Here is a 19,010-nt window from a genome sequence, read left to right as displayed (position 1 = left end):
TTAGGTGCTCATAGGCACCCATGGATGCTTGAATTCTCAGCCTAGAGTATTTTTGGCAGTTTGCCTCCCTTTTTAAGAAGTCTGATCTTCTCTTGGATGCTAATATCTTCCTCTATGGCCGTTTGGACAGGAAGATCAAAGGAACAGACAGGAAGACCTTTGTAGGTGGAGTGGAAATTGCCATAGTCATTTATGCATCTCGTATGTTCAGGCTGTTATTTGGTGGCTTTCAGACATTCAGATACCAACTAAGGAGCCTATATCTGTCCTCCTTTTTGAGCATGCTCTCAAGTGTCTAGATATCAAGTGTCTCTCCCACTAGATCCCATCTTGTATCTGATCTGCATGCTCCTTTGATGGTTTCCCTTACCTGTTAAATTTTTTGCAGTTGCTGCCTTCTGGATCAAAAGTCTGTGAACAAACTCTCCAGAGTACCTTATCCAGGTGCTCTGCCATAAACTATCTGCTGCATGTGGCCAAATCATGATGAGACATTCAATCAGAGTGTGCTGAGAGTAGTCCTCCTTCAGCAGCTCTTAGGCTGTCTGGGAGAAGGGGGCAGTTCATGTCTTTTTGGGCTTGGTCTGTCTTCTTTCTTCCTTGTCACTGTAGCCTAGGTCTTTTAGTCTGTTTTTATGCAAAAATCTTTAGTAACAAAAAAGAAAAGGGAGACTGGGGGAGTGGTTTAAAAATAGGAAGACCATGCTCCTTTCCTGGTTATTTCTTGAAGTTTTTTGTGGTGGTTTGTGAGCAGTTGGTCTTTAAGCAAAACTATCCATCAATTTTTATTTATCTTAATTCTCGGCAAGATGCCAGGCTGTTGTACCAGATTATTAAAAGTTCTTGAAAGAAGGACAGCAAGCTTAAATCTGTCAATGCTGTACTTCGTTGATATGTGGTATTTGCAATAATACACACACAGTGTATGTTCTCCCCTCTGCATTGGCACTGTTTGTTGCAATTCTAACACTAATACAGCAAATAGAATACCTCTGTTTGTTGTTGCTGAGCATATTGCATATTGGGGGTGAGAAACTACAGGACCTATATATCTGCTCCGTTTAATGTTTTTACCAAAATGTAGTACATTTTCATTAAAGAAAACAATCTACAAATGCAGTCTTTAACTTGGTATTTTTGAGCATGGGTATGGAATAAACTTTGACCAATATCCAGTTTTTAAACTATCCACAGAATACTGATCTGAAATCCAGTTGAACTTCTAATGATTTAGACTTGTGAAAGAAACTGGGAAATTGCAGAGTCAGAAGTATAGGAAAACAAGTAAGAGTTTTCTGTTTTTAACTTTAGTAGTTTCAAGTGTTTAGATAGGGAATTAGTAATCACATTAATAAATTGTAGAAAAATGCATGAAATTTTGTGTATAGAAAGTTGAGATGTCTATTTGTTGATGGAAAGTACAATTCACCAGGGGTAGGTATCCCAGTGTGCCATGGTCCATCATCTGGCATGATGCCTTGTGGGAACTTTTCACAATGTGTTGTAGGGTAGAAATAAGTTGCACAAGGATCTTTGGAGCTAGGGATCAAGTTCCCAGCATGCAACTTTCTCCATCCCATATGCCATCTGTATCTCATCATTTTTGTGTTTAAAAAAAAAATAATTCTCACAAACCTGCACACCACTTTTTGATGTCCTCCATCTCAGACAGAAGCCTGGAGCCTGCAAAGCTCTACACTATTTGCATTAATGTTGCAAATACAGAGCACCTGATTCTCTTGAATTTGCAGACCCACAATAAGTACTGCAGCAATGTGGGACATATTGATTTCTTTAAGGACATATTAAAGGACATAGCAAAACACAATTCAAGGTTGCTGGTGTTTACAAAGCAGCTGCGGCTGGTAGGGCACCTTTTTTGGACCCAGTAAATGAGCACTAACTCGTGGGGTTACGTCCTAATGCAAGTTTCAGAGTGGTAGCCATGTTCATCTGTATCAGCAAAAATAACGAGGAGTACTTGTGACACCTTAGAGACTAACAAAATGTGTTTGGGCATAAGTTTTCATGGATTAATACCCACTTCATCAGATGCATGCAGTGGAAAATACAGTAGGAAGATATATATACACAGAGAACATGAAAAAATGGGGGTTGCCATACCAACTCTAACAAGACTAATTAATTAAGGTGGGCTATTATCAGCAGGAGGAAAAAAAACATTTGTAGTGATGATCAGGATGGCCCATTTCAAACAGTTGACAAGAAGGTGTGAGTAACAATAGGGGAAAAACTGGTATGGGAAAATAGTTTTTAGTTTGTGTAAGGACTCATCCACTCCGAGTATTTATTCAAGCCTAATTTAATGGTGTCCAGTTTGCAAATTAATTCCAGTTCTGTAGTTTCTCATTAGAGTCTGTTTTTGAAGTTTTTTTGTTGTTGAAGAATTGTGACATTTAGGTCTGTAATTGAGTGTCCAGGGAGGTTGAAGTGTTCTTCGACTAGTTTTTGAATGTTATAATTCTTGACATCTTATTTATGTTCATTTATTCTTTTGCGTAGAGACTCTCCCGTTTGGCCAATGTACATGGCAGAGCGGCATTGCTATCATATTGGTAGATGTGCAGGTGAACGAGCCCCTGATGGTGTGGCTGATGTGATTAGGTCCTATGATGGTGTCCCTGGAATAGATATGTGGACAGAGATGGCAACGGGCTTTGTTGCAAGGATAGGTTCCTGGTTAGTGGGTTTTTTTGTGTGGGTTGCTAGTGAGTATTTGCTTCAGGTTGCGGGGCTGTCTAAGCGAGGACTGGCCTGTCTCCCAAGATCTGTGAGAGTGAGGGATGGTCCTTCAGGATAGGTTGTAGATCCTTGATGATGCGCTGGAGAGGTTTTAGTTGGGGGCTGAAGGTTATGGCTCATGTGTTCTGTTACTTTCTTTGTTGAGCCTGTCCTGTAGTAGGTGACTTCTGGGTACTCTTCTGGCTCTGTCAATCTGTTTCTTCACTTCAGCAGGTGGGTATTGTAGTTTTAAGAATGCTTGATAGAGATCCTGTAGGTGTTTGTCTCTGAGGGATTGGAGCAAATGTGGTTGTAGACGTCAAGAATGGGACTTTAAAATTGGAAAATCAGCAAGCCTTTTTGTCCATTTCAGTGTACAAATTTAGTCTGCTGTGGCTTCACAGACACCAACCATAGTTCTCACAAGTCAATGTATGTGAAGCTGTGGTTTTCCTTCCTGTCCCCCAGTATGGAGTGCTAAGAGTAAAGATGTAGCCTATGATCGTGGTATGTTGGGGAATGCAGGGGACTGCTACCATTTAGCCCTCTGAGGAATGCAAAGGGTGGGTAGTGGGTGACCTTTGGACTTGTAGGTCAAGCAGGGCCTGCAGCATTTGGATTTTTTGCCTGATTTTCTGTTTTGGTGCATCTCCCTCTCTTCCTGCTGGTACTTCTGAACCTTTCTCCTGTCCACACTTTCCTTCTCCATGCTGTCTGCATTAGACTAGAGGGCCAATGTGACAACACTGGCTTTCAGAATTTTGCTGAACCTAGAATGGTAGGACTGGAAGGGACCTCGAGAGGTCTTCTAGTCGAGTCCCCTGCACTCAAGGCAGAACTACATATTCTCAGACCATTCCTGACAGGTGATTGTCTACCCTGCTCTTAAAAAACCTTCAGTGAAGGAGATTCCACAACCTCCCTAGGCAATTTATTCCAGCACTTAACTACCCTGGCAGTTAGGAAGTTTTTCTAACTCCCTTGCTGCAATTTAAGCCCATTGCTTCTTGCTCTATCCTCAGAGGAAAAGAGAACAATTTTTTTTTCTCCCTCCTTCTTGTGACAGCCTTTTAAATGTACTTGAAAACTGTTATCATGTCCCCGTCTTCTCTTGTCCAGACAAACTCATTTTTTAATCTTTTCTCATAGGTCATGTTTTCTAAATCATTTTTGTTGCTCTCTTCTGGACTTTCCAATCTGTCCACATCTATCCTGAAATGTGGCGCCCAGAACTGGACACAATACTCCAGTTGTGGTCGTATCAGAATAGAGTAGAATGGAAGAATTATGTCTCATGTCTTGTTTATAACACTCCTGCTAATACATCCCAGAATGATTTTTGCTTTTTTTTTTTTTTTTTTTTTTTTTTTTGGAACAGTGGTACGCTGTTGACTGATATTTAGCTTGTGATCCACTATGATCCCCAGATCGCTTTCGCAGTACTCCTTCCTAGGCAGTCATTTCGCATTTTGTATGTTTGCAGTTGATTTTGTTTCTTTTTAAGTGGAGTACTTTCTATTTGTCCTTATTGAATTTCATCCTATATACTTCAGAGCATTTGTCCAGATCATTTTGAATTTTAATCCTATCCTCCAAAGCACTTGCAACGCCTCCCAGTTTGGTATTGCCCACAAACTTTATAAGTGTACTCTCTGTCATTATCTAAATCATTGATGAAGATATTGAACAGAACTGTACCCAGGACTGATCTCTGCAGGACCCCACTCGTTATGCCCTTCCAGCTTGGCTGTGAACCACTGATAACTACTCTCTGGAAACAGTTTTCTAACCAGTTATACACCCACTTTATAGTAGCGCCATCTAGGTTGTATTTCCCTAGTTTGTTTATGAGAAGGTCATGCAAGACTGTATTAACAGTCTTACTAAAGTCAAGCATCTACTGCTTCTCCTTGTCCACAAGACTTCTTATCCTGTCAAAGAAAGTAAATAGGTTGGTTTGACACAATTTGTTCTTGACAAATCCTTGCTGACTAATACTTATCACCTTATTATCTTCTACGTGTTTTCAAATTGATTGCTTCATTATTTGCCCCATTATCTTTCTGGGTACTAAAGTTAAGCTGACTGGTCTGTAATTCCGCAGGTTGTCCTTATTCCCCTTTTTATAGATTGGTACTATATTTGCCCTTTTTCAGTCCTCTGGAATCTCTCCAGTCTTCCATGACTTTTTGAAGATAATCAGTAATGGCTCAAATATCTCCTCAGTCAGCTCTTGAGTATTCTAGGTTGTATTTCATCAGACCCTGGTGACTTGAAGACATCTAACTTCTGATGAAGTGGGTTCTAGCCCATGAAAGCTTATGCACAAATACATTTGTTAGTCTCTAAGGTGCCACAAAGACAAGTTAAAACAATGAGGAGTCCAAGTAATTTTTAACTTGTTCTTTTCCTATTTTAGCTTCAGATCCTACCTCATTTTCACTGATGTTTAGTGTTAGATGTCCAATTGTTACTTGCCTTTTTGGTGAAAACTGAAACAAAAAAGTCATTTAGCACTTCTGCCATTTCCGCATTTTCTGTTATTGGTCTGCCCCTTCCCCCCATTGAGTAACGGGCCTAGCCTGTCCTTGGTCTTCGTCTTGCTTCTAATGTATTTATAGAACATTTTATCTCTAGTCGTCGTCTTTCTCCTCGTGAAGGTCAGTTGTGGAGGGGGCATTCCTCAAGACAGCAGCAGCTGCTGATAAACAGATGTATCACTAGATTTAGGATTTAGCTGGAAAGAAAAAAGATAATCAAAATTCCGTTCCCTTATTGCCATAAAAACATTTGGCATGCTTATTGACACGTTAGCTTTGCAACGCTTCTGTGCAGCACCACTCTTGTGCCATACTCACCATGGCTGTGGCTGATATGGGGGGCAAGGAAAGGAATTTCAGTTACCGAAATTTTGTTGTTTCGTGTCCCTATTCCATGGTAGAAGTATAGGGCTATGGCACTGAATATTGACACTGTTTTCCCCAGGCAGTGATAGTTTCCCCAGACAGTTGATATCTCATTCCTGAGGTAACAAAGGCACAGGGAGCACAGGTGCTGCTGGCATCCTGAAACTGCCCAGGCCTGAATGCTGCTAGCCTGTTTGGTGCCTGCAGTGGTGCTAGCCAAACCTACAATGGAGTGGTGTGGGGAAGTATCCTACCATGGAGGAAGAAATAAGACTGCCATCCCTAGAAACCTTTGTGAGAGGATTGAAGAGTGTCTCCATGAATATTTCACTGAGATCTCAGGAGGATACAATGGATATAAGAATGGCCATACTGGTGAGACCAATGGTCCTTCTAGCCCAGTATCCTTTCTCTGACAGTAGCCAGTGCCAGATGTTTCAAAAGGAGTGAACAGAACAGGGCAGCTTATTGAGTGATCCAACCTCTGTGGTCCAGTCACAGCTTCTGACAGTTGGCAGTTTAGGGACACCCAGAGCATGGGGTTACATCCCTGACCATCTTGCCTAATAGTCATTGAAGGACTTATTTTCCATGAAATTATCTAATTTTTTTTTCAACCCAGTTATATTTTTGGCCTTCACAACATCTCCTGGTAACAAGTTCAACAAGTTGGCTGTGCATTAAGTAAAGAAGAACTTCCTTATGTATGTTTTTAAACTTGCTGTCAATTTCATTGTGTGTCCTCTGTTATGTGAAGGGGTAAATAACACTTTCTTTACGCTATTCATGATTTTATAGACTTCTATCATATCTTTCCTTAGTTGTCTCTTTTTGAAGATGAACTGTCCCAGTGTTTTTTAATCTCTCCGCATATGGAAGCTGTTCCACACCATAATCATTTTGTTACCCTTCTCTGCACCTTTTCCAGTTCTAATATCTCTCTTTTGAGATGAGGCAACAAGAACTGCATGCACTATTCAAGGTGTTTGCATACCATGGATTTATATAGTGTCATTATCATAATTTGTTTTATCTATCCCTTTCCTAATGGTTCCTAACATTCTGTTAGCTTATTTTACTGTTACTGTACATTGAGCAGATGTTTTCAGGGAATTATGCACGATAACTTCAAGATCTTTAAGTGGCTTATACAAAATTGGGGTCTAAATTAGCTGTGTATAGCTGGGATAGTTTTCTGCTTTACATTATTTACACTTAACAACATTGAATTTTGTCTGCCATTTTGTTGCTCAAGTCACCCAGTTTCATGAAATTCCTTTTGTAAGTCTTTGCACTCAGCTTTGGACTTAACTACTTTGAGTAACTTTGCATTGTCTGCAAATTTTGCCACCTCACTGTTCACTCCTTTCTTCAGATTATTTATGTATCAATGTGTTGAACAGCACAGGTCCTAATATAGGTCCCTGGAGAACCCACTATTTGCCTCTCCATTGTGAAAACTTTCCATTTATTCACACCGTTTGTTTCCTATCTTTTAACTAGTTACTGATCAAGGAGAGGACCTTACCTCTTATCCCATGACTTTTTACTTTGCTCAAGAGCCTTTGGTGAAGGCCCTTGTTGAAAGTCCAAGTACAGTATAGATTGGATCACCTGTATCCATATTCTTATTGACACCCCCCCAAAGTATTTTAATAGATTAGTGAGACATGATTATTAGGGCTGTCAAACGATTAAAACGGCAATAATTGTAATTATTTTTTAATCTCGTGCTTGATATTTTTAATTGCACTGTTTAACAATAATAGAATACCATTTATTCAGATATTTTTGGATGTTCCCCACATTTTCAAATACATTGATTTCAGTTACAACACAGAATACAAAGTGTACGGTGCTCACTTTATTATTTTTGATCACAAATATTTGCACTGGAAAAAAGAAATAGTATTTTTCAATTCATCTTATGCTAGTAAAATAGTTGCAATCTTTTTATCATGAAAGTGCAACTTACAAATGTAGAATTTTTTGTATATAACTGCAGTCAAAAACACAACAGTGTAAAACTTTAGGGCCTATAGGTTCACTCAGTCCTGCTTCTTGTTCAGTCGGTCATGAAGACAAACACGTTTGTTTACATTTACTGGAGATAATGCTGCCTGCTTCTTATTTACAGAAGTACCCTGTGAATGCCTGTTCTCACTTTCAGGTGACATTGTAAATAGTGTCTGTTATATTTCTGCATTTTGTTCATTAGTCAGGTCAGTTTCACTTCCTTGTTCTCTCACACTGAGGCCAGGCCTACACTACAGACTTTTGATGGCATGACTATGTTGGCTATAGGTGTGACAAGGGGTGATTTATAATTGATATAGCTGTCAGCAAAAGCCCCTGGTATAGATGCTGTTGCACTACTTTGTTGGTGTAGTATACCAGCAAAGCCTTCTATGTGTAGGCCTGTTGTGACTGCTTGCATTTCCAACACACTGTGTGGTAAACATTCAGATTAAAAAACTAAATGCATAGAACCTTGCGCAGATACTAAATTTGTATCCACATCCAATCCACGATCTGCAAACGTAGTCCGTGGATACCAGCAGATTTGCAGGGCTCTATAAATATATTCTCACAATTTCCATTAATAGATTTTACAAATCCCCCATCCTCTTGAACTTTTACAGATCTTTTTGGGCCTGAACTAATAAAATGTTCTGTTTACATTGCAGTTGCTTTTTGTCAGGCTGCTGCTTTAATTTTTTCATCCAAAATTACCCTTTGACTTTTTCCTCCCCCTTCCATTTAAGAAGTGCATTTAAAGTTATATTGCCCATTTCTTTCATTGGTTATTTTGATCTCAAAATGGAAAGCAGTTTCAAGTTAAACCAACTACTCATTTTCATGGATTTTGGAAAAATAGGGGGGAAGCTAAAATAACTTCTTGGTACATCATTGAATTCATAATTCTGAGGGTAATTTCCTGTAGAGTGTTTTTCATCTGGTGGTCCTTCAGTTGGTACCTGAATTTAGAAAGAACTGAAATTGCACGAAATATAAGGCAATATGGAAGAGCTGAACATAGGTTGGTATATTATCAGTTCCACATGTTCGTATATTCTGGATTGATGCATGCATTTCCAAAGCCTGGGTGTTTTCCAGGTTCATCCCCTTTAAGGGATTTTATTTCGTTAGTATGTGTAGCAAAATCTGCTCACCATGTGGTCTATAGCTAGCAGTTATCATTAACCAGCTGTTGCATTCTCCTGTAGCTTTAATTCAAATGCTAATTACTCTCCATATGCCGTTAATAAACTCCACCCAAAGCCCAGTAACATCACTGCTTGCGATAAATTCTAAAGTGAAACAGACTGCATTGTTGTCCCTTGGCAAAGAACTTGAATTGATTGAAGGAACTTCCTATTCTGGAGTGTCAAGGCGAGATTTGGCAAGGATTCTGATAGAATTTGAGAAGTAAAGAAAAGAATGTAGATGCATGGGAACTGGGAGGGAGTTCAGACTGTACACTGGAAAATGATCCCAAGGAAGATGCTCTGTTCTAATCGTGGAAAGCCTGGGATAAAGGTGTTGTATTGTTTGGTCTGTCTTCACTCTTTGAGAACCAAAACACTGTCCTGGGACCTGGATATCCATTTTGATTCTCCCTCCTGCCTGGCTGTCAAGATGGGAGAAGGCAATTGATATTAAATGGAATTTTACTTTGTGGGTTTTTTTTGGGGGGAAAGCAGTATAGTGTACAAACGTCTTTCTGTTCTTTCTTTCATCTTGTCGTACTAAAGATCATTTCAGACGCATTTGAGACACATTCTTCTATGCACTTCATAATGAGATATCAAAATTTAAAATCTACAGGGCAGCAAAAATGTAAAGTTTGTTTTTCTAGGCACTATTGTAGTACAAATAATCTGCACTGTCAAAGCAGTGTGAAGCAGGCAATTTGGAGGTCAGAATCTGGCCCAATGTGTGTAGTGGTTGTATTTTGAGTGGTGAGGGTCTAACTGTCCACCATTGTGAGCTGCTGCAGAGGTGTTGCAACAAAACAGTTTATGGCCTCAGCCATACTCTGAACTTTTAATAAGAACAGCTTCAGTCATATATGGCTACTGTGTACGTTCTTTCTTGTAGTCTGTCTTCCTGGAAGCATTCATTCAGAATCGTCTGTTCTTTCCTGCCTAATATGAACAGTGAGGGAACACTGTGTAGCTTCAGCATGTTATGTGACAATCATTCTTCAGATGTAAAAGGTTCTTTAGAGAACTTGAAATATGTTCCTTCTATACCAGTCCAGGGGAGGAAGGAGAGTTTTGGTCATAAACTGGTAGAGATTCAGAACAGTTGACAAGTTAAGCTATCAGATATTGAGAGATGTTTTCCTGATAGTTTTATATTGCCCATACAGCTTTTCCAGATTTGTCTCACATTTTCAGTTGGTATCAAGATACTGCACAAAAGCTATTTTTAAACTTTTAAATGGATAGCATCTCCTTCATTTTGGTCCTGTTAGTGATAACTTTTTGCTAACATCTAGTATAATAAAAGTAACTGAAATACTTCCCTGATAGCTTATCCCTCAGTAATTGAGAATTAGGGTAGGTTGTCCATTTAGAAAATACAGTCTCCACTCATTGATAGATTTGGTTGTGGAAATCAAAATATATCTACAGCTTCTCATGAGTGATGTACTCGAATACTTGGCTACTAATACCTAAACTGTATTCTTAAATATATTCACCTAAATTGGGGTTATTGCTCATTATGTACTCTATGTATCATGGCTTTTTTTAAAAACAAATGTTGTGGATAATCTAAGCACTATACTCAGATGTACAGATGCTCTTTTCTCAACCTGTGTATTCTATAATTTTAACATTAGCTTTAATAATTTTAAATCAGTTCTGTATCTGATATTGTCTCTGTTGGAACTTAATCCTTCTCTTAAGGGGATGGAATTAAGCAGATGGTTTTCTTCTAATTCAAACCACACTGATCTCAGACAGTATTTTGCACAATCACTTCTCTCCCAGTCACCTTTTTGCCTGTTAATAGCAAAAACAGTTGGGAGAGAGGTTTTGTCCCAACGTTCTCTGCTGTTCGTTCCTTCTTATCTACGTTTATTGGTGCATGTGGACCTTAATCGTGACAGCTGTTTTCACGGGGCGGGGGGGGGCGGGAACAGTATGTGCAGCAGTAGTGGCTCAGAATTCAGCCAAAGCACAGTGAAGTTAATAGACTCACATTGACTTTGATGGGTTTTGGATGAAATCTCTGGTGACTATCACCTCCAGTAACTTTCCAGACTCCAGAACTGTAGGGAATAAAAAGCTTCAAGGAAACGTAAAACACTCTGGATTATATATTTAATTAGTATTTTGCTGACAACGTAGGCAGCAGATTTAGGGTAGTTTTTTTTTCTTGCATGAATGCTGAATAGCGCCTGCCTTCCCCCCCCCCCCCCCCCCCCCCCCGACTGTGTTCATTTCATTCAGTGGAATGTCTTTTTAGTGGAAGCAAGTATTTCTCCAGTATGGTGCCTAATGTACCATGGGAGGTGTTCTGTTCCTTTCAACAGCTAATTGTCATTTAAACAGATTTGCCTTTTAATTTCCACTGTACTTTAAAAAAAGTTATCCTGAACTTAACATTCCACTTGCCTGAATACATACAGAACATTGATTTGATTTCCTTTAAAACATGCTGCATTCTTTAAGGAAGTTGATATGCTTAACAAGTGACATTATTACTGTTCTAATGAGGGGGGAATATAAGAATTTAATGTGAAAATGCTTGTTTTAACTTTATTTCCTTTTTTTGCAGGAGAGAAATAGAAACAAACAATAACTATATGGAGATGTCCTGCTAGAATTACAACACTAATGATGTAGACTCTGGAAATGCCTAATATGTCTAAGACGACGTTATTAAAGCTTTTTTTCTGCTTAAGGTGACATCTTTGAACACTTTAACACGAAATTGACTCTTCTTGTAATGGTTCTCATCAGTGCATCTGCCCTTATACTCTCTCACCAAACACACTTGAGAACTGTAACTTCGTCAAGCACTTTCTGTCCTGAAGCTTTTACCAGTATCTGCTGTCTTTTGTATTTATGCATCCTAGCTAAGGCACAGGAGCCGGAAGGAATGCAAGGATTCATTAACTCTTTGAATTTGTTAAATACTAACAATTAACCATTAGAAGTGATTCCATGATGTGAGATTCACATTGCTTCAACTTATTTTTTCTTTGTTGTAGTTTTTTTTTTAATTGTCAGTTTTTAGCTATTCAACAGATTAAAAGCAAAATCATGCCATATTTAGTCCTGGAGTAAAACTCAAGTCTAAATGTTCATGTGAAAATTATTGTAGTAAACTTTTAATATGGCAAAGCAACTTTAAGATGCAGTTTAGCCAAATGAAACGTAACATGAAATTATATTAGAATGACATTTCCCTTGTTTCAAACTGTTTGGTGTAAGAGAATATTAATATGCAGCTTGGTGGACAGCACCGGTTAATGCACACTTCTTTATTTTTTCTGTAATATGTATACCGAAAAAAGTGCATTTGTCTGAGGAACTGTTTGTTTGCTACCACTCAATGAATCTCAGTTTTGAGTAAATGTACCTCAGTCTAAATCAGACTTTTTATGACCTTTATAACTACATTTAAAACCTTTAATTCCTATTTCTGGGTGTTTGCAAGCCTGACAGATTGCTATCATGGAAGTGAAAATTTACTCCTCTAGATGATTCACTAGCTAAATAAACATAATTCTTGTTTAGCAAGCATATACTGTTTCTCAGCTTTTTTCCTCCTATTATCACAGTATTCAGGCATTCTCTCTTCAAAATACTTTTCGAAAAAGACTGATCAGTGGATCAAGTCTGTGTTCACATCCATGTGTACCTGTTACTGGCTAGAGCTCTCTAACAAAGTGTTTAAGATACTATATTAATCTGAATACTTCTATGCTAAATTTTTAATTTACCTTTTGAAAATTATTTTTTACAATAACCTGTTTCTTAGTAACATGAATTTTACCTGATGGAAGAATTTGTATGATCAAAAATGTCAAGCGGCTGTATGAACTGCATAAAATACTGAACAGTCTGTACAAATTCCAGAGATAGTTTCCTTTTTTTAGAACAGCAGTGTAGAAGACAGATATGTTAAAGCTTAAAATAGCAATACTGCAGATTTGAATGCCTTTGGTGTGTCTTATTATCCAACACAAATGTTTACATTGTGTTTGGAATCTCTTGCATTTACAACAGCTTCTAGTCAGCTAAGTTCTGACATTTAGGGACAAGCACAGCTTTTTTAAATATAGGCTATTTTACTATATATGCACTACTTTTTTCTCTTCTCCAACACACACACACACAACGAATATACAGTATTCTTTGTCCATTGATTTAAAACATTTTACAGTCCCTCGGTGGAGATTTAATTCAATACCCTGGAGCATGGGATATAAAGCGTTACGAATACAAATGTTAGCTTGTCCCAGTATTCTGAAAGTTCAAAAGGTAATAGCACCTGGCAGTGTAGAGAAGGAAGCCGCTTGATTCAAATGCTGTGGGGTACGGGGAGGGGCCAGGAACAAAGGGGGTGGACAGAAAGGGGCAAGCTGTGTTTGTCGCATGGAATTACATGCTAGGGGACTGTGGTAGAAGGGTCTATAACCACTGAGCACAATTCCCTTCAGGACCTAGATTTGGAAACCTGAGTCCCGGACTCCCAGCATTCCTTTATTGTATAGCAAATAGCTATAAAATAGTGGCAGAATGTTTCGTCTCTCTCTCTACTGGCTAGTCTACAGAGGAAAATAGCCTACCACTCCTACCAGCTAGTCTGTTCGCTTAAGTGGCAGATATTGAGGCTGTGAGTGTAAAGGGTCTAATCCTGCTGGTGACCCATTTGGGCATCAACATGTTTCCACACCATGGAATTTGTTTTTCCTTTTGCTTTTTAAAACAGTGTTCGATATTACAGGGGGACTACAGTGAAAGAATGTTAAGTTTGCAAGTCAAGCATTCGAAAATTAGGAAATGCCAGAATCAAGTTTGTTTGCGTGCTCTTAATTTAGATTCCATGTATATATACCTTGTTAGTCTTTAATTATATGATCACATACTATTTTTTCCCACAAGAACCCAGCCTAATTCAGTGCACAGAACGAAGCAGGTTGTATGTAGTGAATGAGGCTATGCCTTATTTGTTCTAGAAGTTAAAAGATGTGAAGAAAATGACGTGGGATTGCAGGATGAGACAGAACGATCTTCTGGCTAAGGTAGTTGCTATAGAGTTCCTGTATGATGCTAGGCAAGTCACTTAAGACAAACTTTTCAGAGGTGGCCGCTAACTGTGTTTTAACTTTTCTGGGTGCCCAAATTGAGACCTGAGCATTCACACCTAAAATTGATTTCAATATACTTTAAATATAGAAAATGCTGTAAAATACTAAATACTCTATAAAATCAGATCCTGAGTGGTATTGGGCACACACAAAATTCATGAGTACTTGACATTTTTGGCCTTGAAATGATGCACAGAAGTTAATCTATACAAAGGTAGGATTTGTCATCCCCTATCTCACTGGAGTATTGTTAAAATAAGTTTTCAGATGCGTGATGAGTGTCATAGAAAAGCCCATGAAGAAAATACTAATTCTTTAGTCAGTGCAGGGTTTGGATGGTGTGCAGTAGGTAAGGCACAAGGTCTCATACCAAATGAGATTGAAATATTGAAATAGTTACCCAGGATAAATCAAGTCAGGCTCCTGGTAGAAAATCTAGTAAGTGATCGTGTAACTAATGACTGTCATAATATATACATACAAGAGGGACATATTAAGTTTGCATGGGTAGCCATAATTCTGCCATTCTTTAGCTTTTGAGTGCTGCTTGACTGTAATTTTTTTAATGAGAAATGCATCTTGTCACTTGAATTCCCAGGCTGCTGGCCTAACAAAATATGGGTACTATTTTTCTTTGAGGGACTTCTGTACTGGGACAGACTCTCACCTACTATTACTTAGGCAAATTTCAGCTCATTAGGTTTCCGCATATCCTTTGGTAACTTATTACATTTTTGCATTTAAACAAGTTTGCTCCTTTTAGAGCTAATCTCTTCTTCTGCTTGATCCTGTACCACTGACGTCCTGCTGAATTCATGACTGCAATTTTTCCAAAATTCATTGGAAAAAGAATTGATCTCAAAGCTCAGGTCTGTGGCACCAAAAAATTGAGTTGGTCTAATGCAGATAACTGAAATAATAAAGATGAGACATTTTCACCGAGTCTTACCTGTAAAGTCCCTTCGTGAGGTTACTTTTTTTATAGTTGGAAATTCTCATTTCAAATGTTAAAAATGATTCAAAAATAAATGTACCATGTTTCTCTATGTATGGATGCTGGTTGATCTTTCCCAGCAGAAATTTAGTTAAATAAATACTGCCTTGTAAATTCCAATGCAGTGCTAGCTGCCTTATTTTGGTCCTGTCTAGGCTAGGCTTTCAAAGTAATTAATATCTCTGCAGCAAGAAAGATGTTTAAATGGTTCTCCAGATGTTGCTAACAGTTTGAAAACCTAATGCAGAACTGGCCTGTGTGGGGGGAGGGGAAGGGGTTTGTTTTTTGTTTTTTGAAGCATTGACTTTTTTAAAGGGATACTTGATATTGAAGAGGCATTCAAATACCTAACATTGTTCATGGGGGGGGGTAATGGTTGTTAGAAAAAGTTTAGAAAAATAATCAATATAAGCAGTTCCATCATTTCAACTCATTTTGCTGCCATTTTCATTTTAAGGAAATGAGAGGCACTTGTTTTCAGTAACATTTGTGTATTCTTTTGCCATGTAAAGATCCTTCATCTATTTTTCTGGTAAAAATTAAGGAAAAGATTAAGGGAGAATGGTTCATTTAACTTCATTCATAGCAGAACATGGATGTTTGAATTTTGTTTGTTCCTTCATGTGGATTAGACTGCAGTTAATTAGGTGAGAGCTTCTGTTTGGCATGAAAACTCACCATTTGGTCCTTTTTAATCCTTGTGAGGGTTTCAATAAAGAGAACCTGTTGACGTGACTGACTATTTCAATTTTATCAGATTTATAGAACTATATTGTGTTCCCTTATATCAACATTTGCTTTATCATCAGATTCCAAAAAAGAGGAAAATTGTCTGAGTTATAAGGAATTTTAGATAAATGTTTTTGGCTTCTTTTAAAATTCCTGTATTGCTATACAGGCTATACGTTTTTATACATAAATTACACCAAAAATGCATTTTAACAACGTGAATAAGGAGAGAACTTTGGCTAAATCTGTATCAGAAACAAAACAGATTTGTCAAATCTGTATCAGTTTTCAGCCCTTGAGAATAGTTTGGTTTTTATCCAGATTATATAAATGCTGAAACAGATTTATATTGGTGACATGCTACAATGCCTAGCATAATGGGGCCCTACTCCACTCTAACATTGGGACAGTAATACATTTTATTAATAACTCCAAGTGTTCATATTTCCAGAATTTGAATTACCCTCCTCCCAGCCATTAATCGCTACTCTAAAGTCAAACAAGAAACTAATTGGATTTCTCCTTCACCCGATTCCCCCTGTCCCGATCAGAAGCCACTCATGCCACAACCATACCGAAGCACCCAGGCTGGGGCTTCAAGCATTTAATTCCAAGAGGATCCCCAAGGTTAAGTGGGTCCTCTTCCAGATAAGATGTGCAAGAGGGGGACAGTAAGAGGTTTCTCATTTTTCCCCCCCCAGCCCACCCCACCCCACCCCACTCCACTTTCAGATAATGGGGATTCCTGAGCAGGAGGGCTCCTCTTCATATCCTTGTTTGCTCCTCGTTTAGGATCTGATGAGAGAAGCACAACTCTGGCTACCGTCTGCTATATTCATGATTTGTGGTAAGATTACCAGCTGCTCTTTGCATATTCCTTTTGTGGAGGGATCCTGGCGTAATCTGCTTTTTTCCAGATCCATAGCAGTACAGAAGCACCTCCTTTTTTCCCCGGGACTTGTTTTCTGATAGGTGGGTAGAGAAGCATTCCTGTCATAACTTGTGTGTATAAACTCAGGCTCATGTGTAAATTACCATACAGTGTCCATCCGTTTCAACAGGCGCTCCAGTGTTTTGATGTGGAAGGTGGGAAGGGATATAATTCCATTGGCTTTTCTTTAAAAAAAGGAAGATGGTGGTTTTTACGATGAGGTTTGGGGACACAATTTTTTCCCAAACCCAAATTGAATTGTGTAATTCTGGTTGTCCCTTTTGATATGGATGTGTGTAAGTTAATGCTAGGATTAGAACTTTTAATGTTTACATACCCTCCTTTGTGTGTGTCTGCAACTGCAGTCTTTGGCCTGGTGTACACTTAAAAATTAGCTAGACCTAGGTACGTTGCCCAGGACTGTGAAAAATTTCATGCCTTAAGTGCTATATTTAGGTCAGCCAAGACCCCGTTGCAGATGCAGCTGGGTTAATGGAAGAATACCTCTGACCTAGCTACTGCCTCTTGAAGAGATGGTTTAATTACATCAACAGAAAAAACCTTTCTGTTGCATTAGGAAGCTTCTACACTAAGGTGCTATAGGGGCACAGCTGTAAGTGTAGACATAGCCATAATGTTGCATTAGTGGCATATTTTGTATCCTTTCAGCAACATAAACAAAGAGGAGGAGGAGGGAAGACCTGAGCTGCAGCACTGTGGAACTCTGCAGCTTGGTTGGTTTTAAATTCACCCACCACACTGGCATATCTAGGAAACGTTAACACTTGCATAACTTTCTGTGCAATTCTATAGCTCTGTAGGCAATTGTGCAATGGGAAACAGTTACTTCGCATTGCCTGAACTAATTTAATTGTTTAATTTGGAACTTAAGTGTTCTTCAGATTCACTGCAACTCTTCCTCATTGAGGGACAAACTACCTGTGAAGTCTTATATTTTAATATTGAATTGTCAGTACGTAAGTCTTTTTCCTTCTTTCTTTTGAAAATAGCTGCAGGGAATTTCTCTAACTGCTTTTTTTTTTTTTTTAAATCACCTTTTATGAAGTTTCAACCCAAATAGTTCTGAACAAACAAAAATGGGGTTTGGAGGCTGAGTCCATTTACAGACCTTAGCGATTAGCATTTCAGCAAAAGGGCAGGAAAAGGAGGATTTTAGTTTCTAGTTTCCCAACTGTATAAAACATCTGCTTTGCAGACATTTGTATATGCCGTTGCTGTTCAATACCATCTGAGTATTGCAGCTGCTCTGAGAAGCAGCAACATAGTTATGTTTAGTATTTTTAGATATGGAAGAAAAAAGGTTGGAATCTCCTAACCACTACTGAATTGTTAAATAAGTTGGTTATAATTCAGATGTTTGTTTGTGTTGCATGACTGGAATATGTGTTAAATCAATCCTACTCCTTTAGAAGGCTGTTGCTATTACATTCTTAATGTGATTTTTCCGATTTCAGGTTTCCTTGCCAATTTGCTTTCCACAGGCTGAACTGGTTCACAGCTTCTTTCTCATGACATACTCATTGGGTCTTGTGATAGTGCTGTTTTTTCTGGAAATGTGTAAAATTGTACATTTAATTTCTTCAAGTTAAAAATTGCTCTTAACTTGAATTGTGTTCCATTCAAATTCAGATTTAATGGTAATGCAAGATCTTTGTTATATTAATTTTCCTCCAATGTTTACTAGGAAGAAGTTAATGTGATCGTGCTGAATGGCTAGCAGAATGATGCAGAGAAACTTAAGTTCTTTAAATCTATGCTTATTTTGAATATTAATAAATACGGTGTCTGACTTTGCAGATTACTGGTGAGTATTGATAGCTTCTTGGAAAACCTGAGCTACAAAATCGAAGGCTGGGACAGGAACAGGAAGAGGATGAGATACTGGAATAACAGAAAACCAAAAACGTTATAGTACAAAGGAGAGTAATGGTAGCGGAGAGTGATATACTGTGAGACACTCTTTAATGGTTCAATAATTCACTTATGGATGCTGGGAATTCCTTCTGAGTAAAGAACTGATATGGATGATGAGCAGGTGTGTAGGTACTTAGTACCTGTACTGTAAATTCCTAATTTGGTCACTTTTAACTTCAGTTTTACAGAGATTTCTTTCACTGTTAATAAGATATTGTCCCTTCTGGGCTTGAATCAGCATCATGCAATTCAGGTTACTTAAAGTGCGTATCTCTTTTTTATATTTTTCAAATTAACCTTATTTGTACAAAAGCCTTGAAGATTATTTGCATTCATCATTTGGCCCTTAATGAGTCTCTAATTTGTATTTGTAGATATCACAGTTTACTAAAGTCCTTCATTAAGTCTTAAGGTCAATGATTATTCTAATATCCCAGGATT

General features: G+C 38.3%; 1 protein-coding gene across 8 annotated transcripts in view; it reads left to right on the top strand.

The window, feature by feature from the left end:
• YTHDF3 (YTH N6-methyladenosine RNA binding protein 3) overlaps positions 1-19,010 on the top strand; it is a 65,565-nt gene that overhangs the window by 30,986 nt on the left and 15,569 nt on the right. For 5 of the 8 annotated variants that reach the window (XR_005224323.2, XM_043539576.1, XM_043539575.1 and 2 more), the window contains one exon: positions 11,439-15,704. The exons of the other annotated variants lie outside the window; for them this stretch is intronic. Coding sequence is in view for 2 of the 5 variants with exons in the window: in XM_043539576.1 (XP_043395511.1) it covers positions 11,439-11,462 (24 nt within the window). In the remaining 3 variants the exon portion in view is untranslated. Of the gene's footprint in view, positions 1-11,438; positions 15,705-19,010 lie in introns of those variants that run through there. 8 annotated transcript variants of the gene reach the window in all.

This window comes from Chelonia mydas, chromosome 2, assembly GCF_015237465.2.
Source record: "Chelonia mydas isolate rCheMyd1 chromosome 2, rCheMyd1.pri.v2, whole genome shotgun sequence".
Classification (NCBI taxonomy): Eukaryota; Metazoa; Chordata; order Testudines; family Cheloniidae; genus Chelonia; species Chelonia mydas.
The sequence above is the reverse complement of the archived record's forward strand: the minus strand, read 5'-3'. Positions and strand labels throughout refer to the sequence as shown.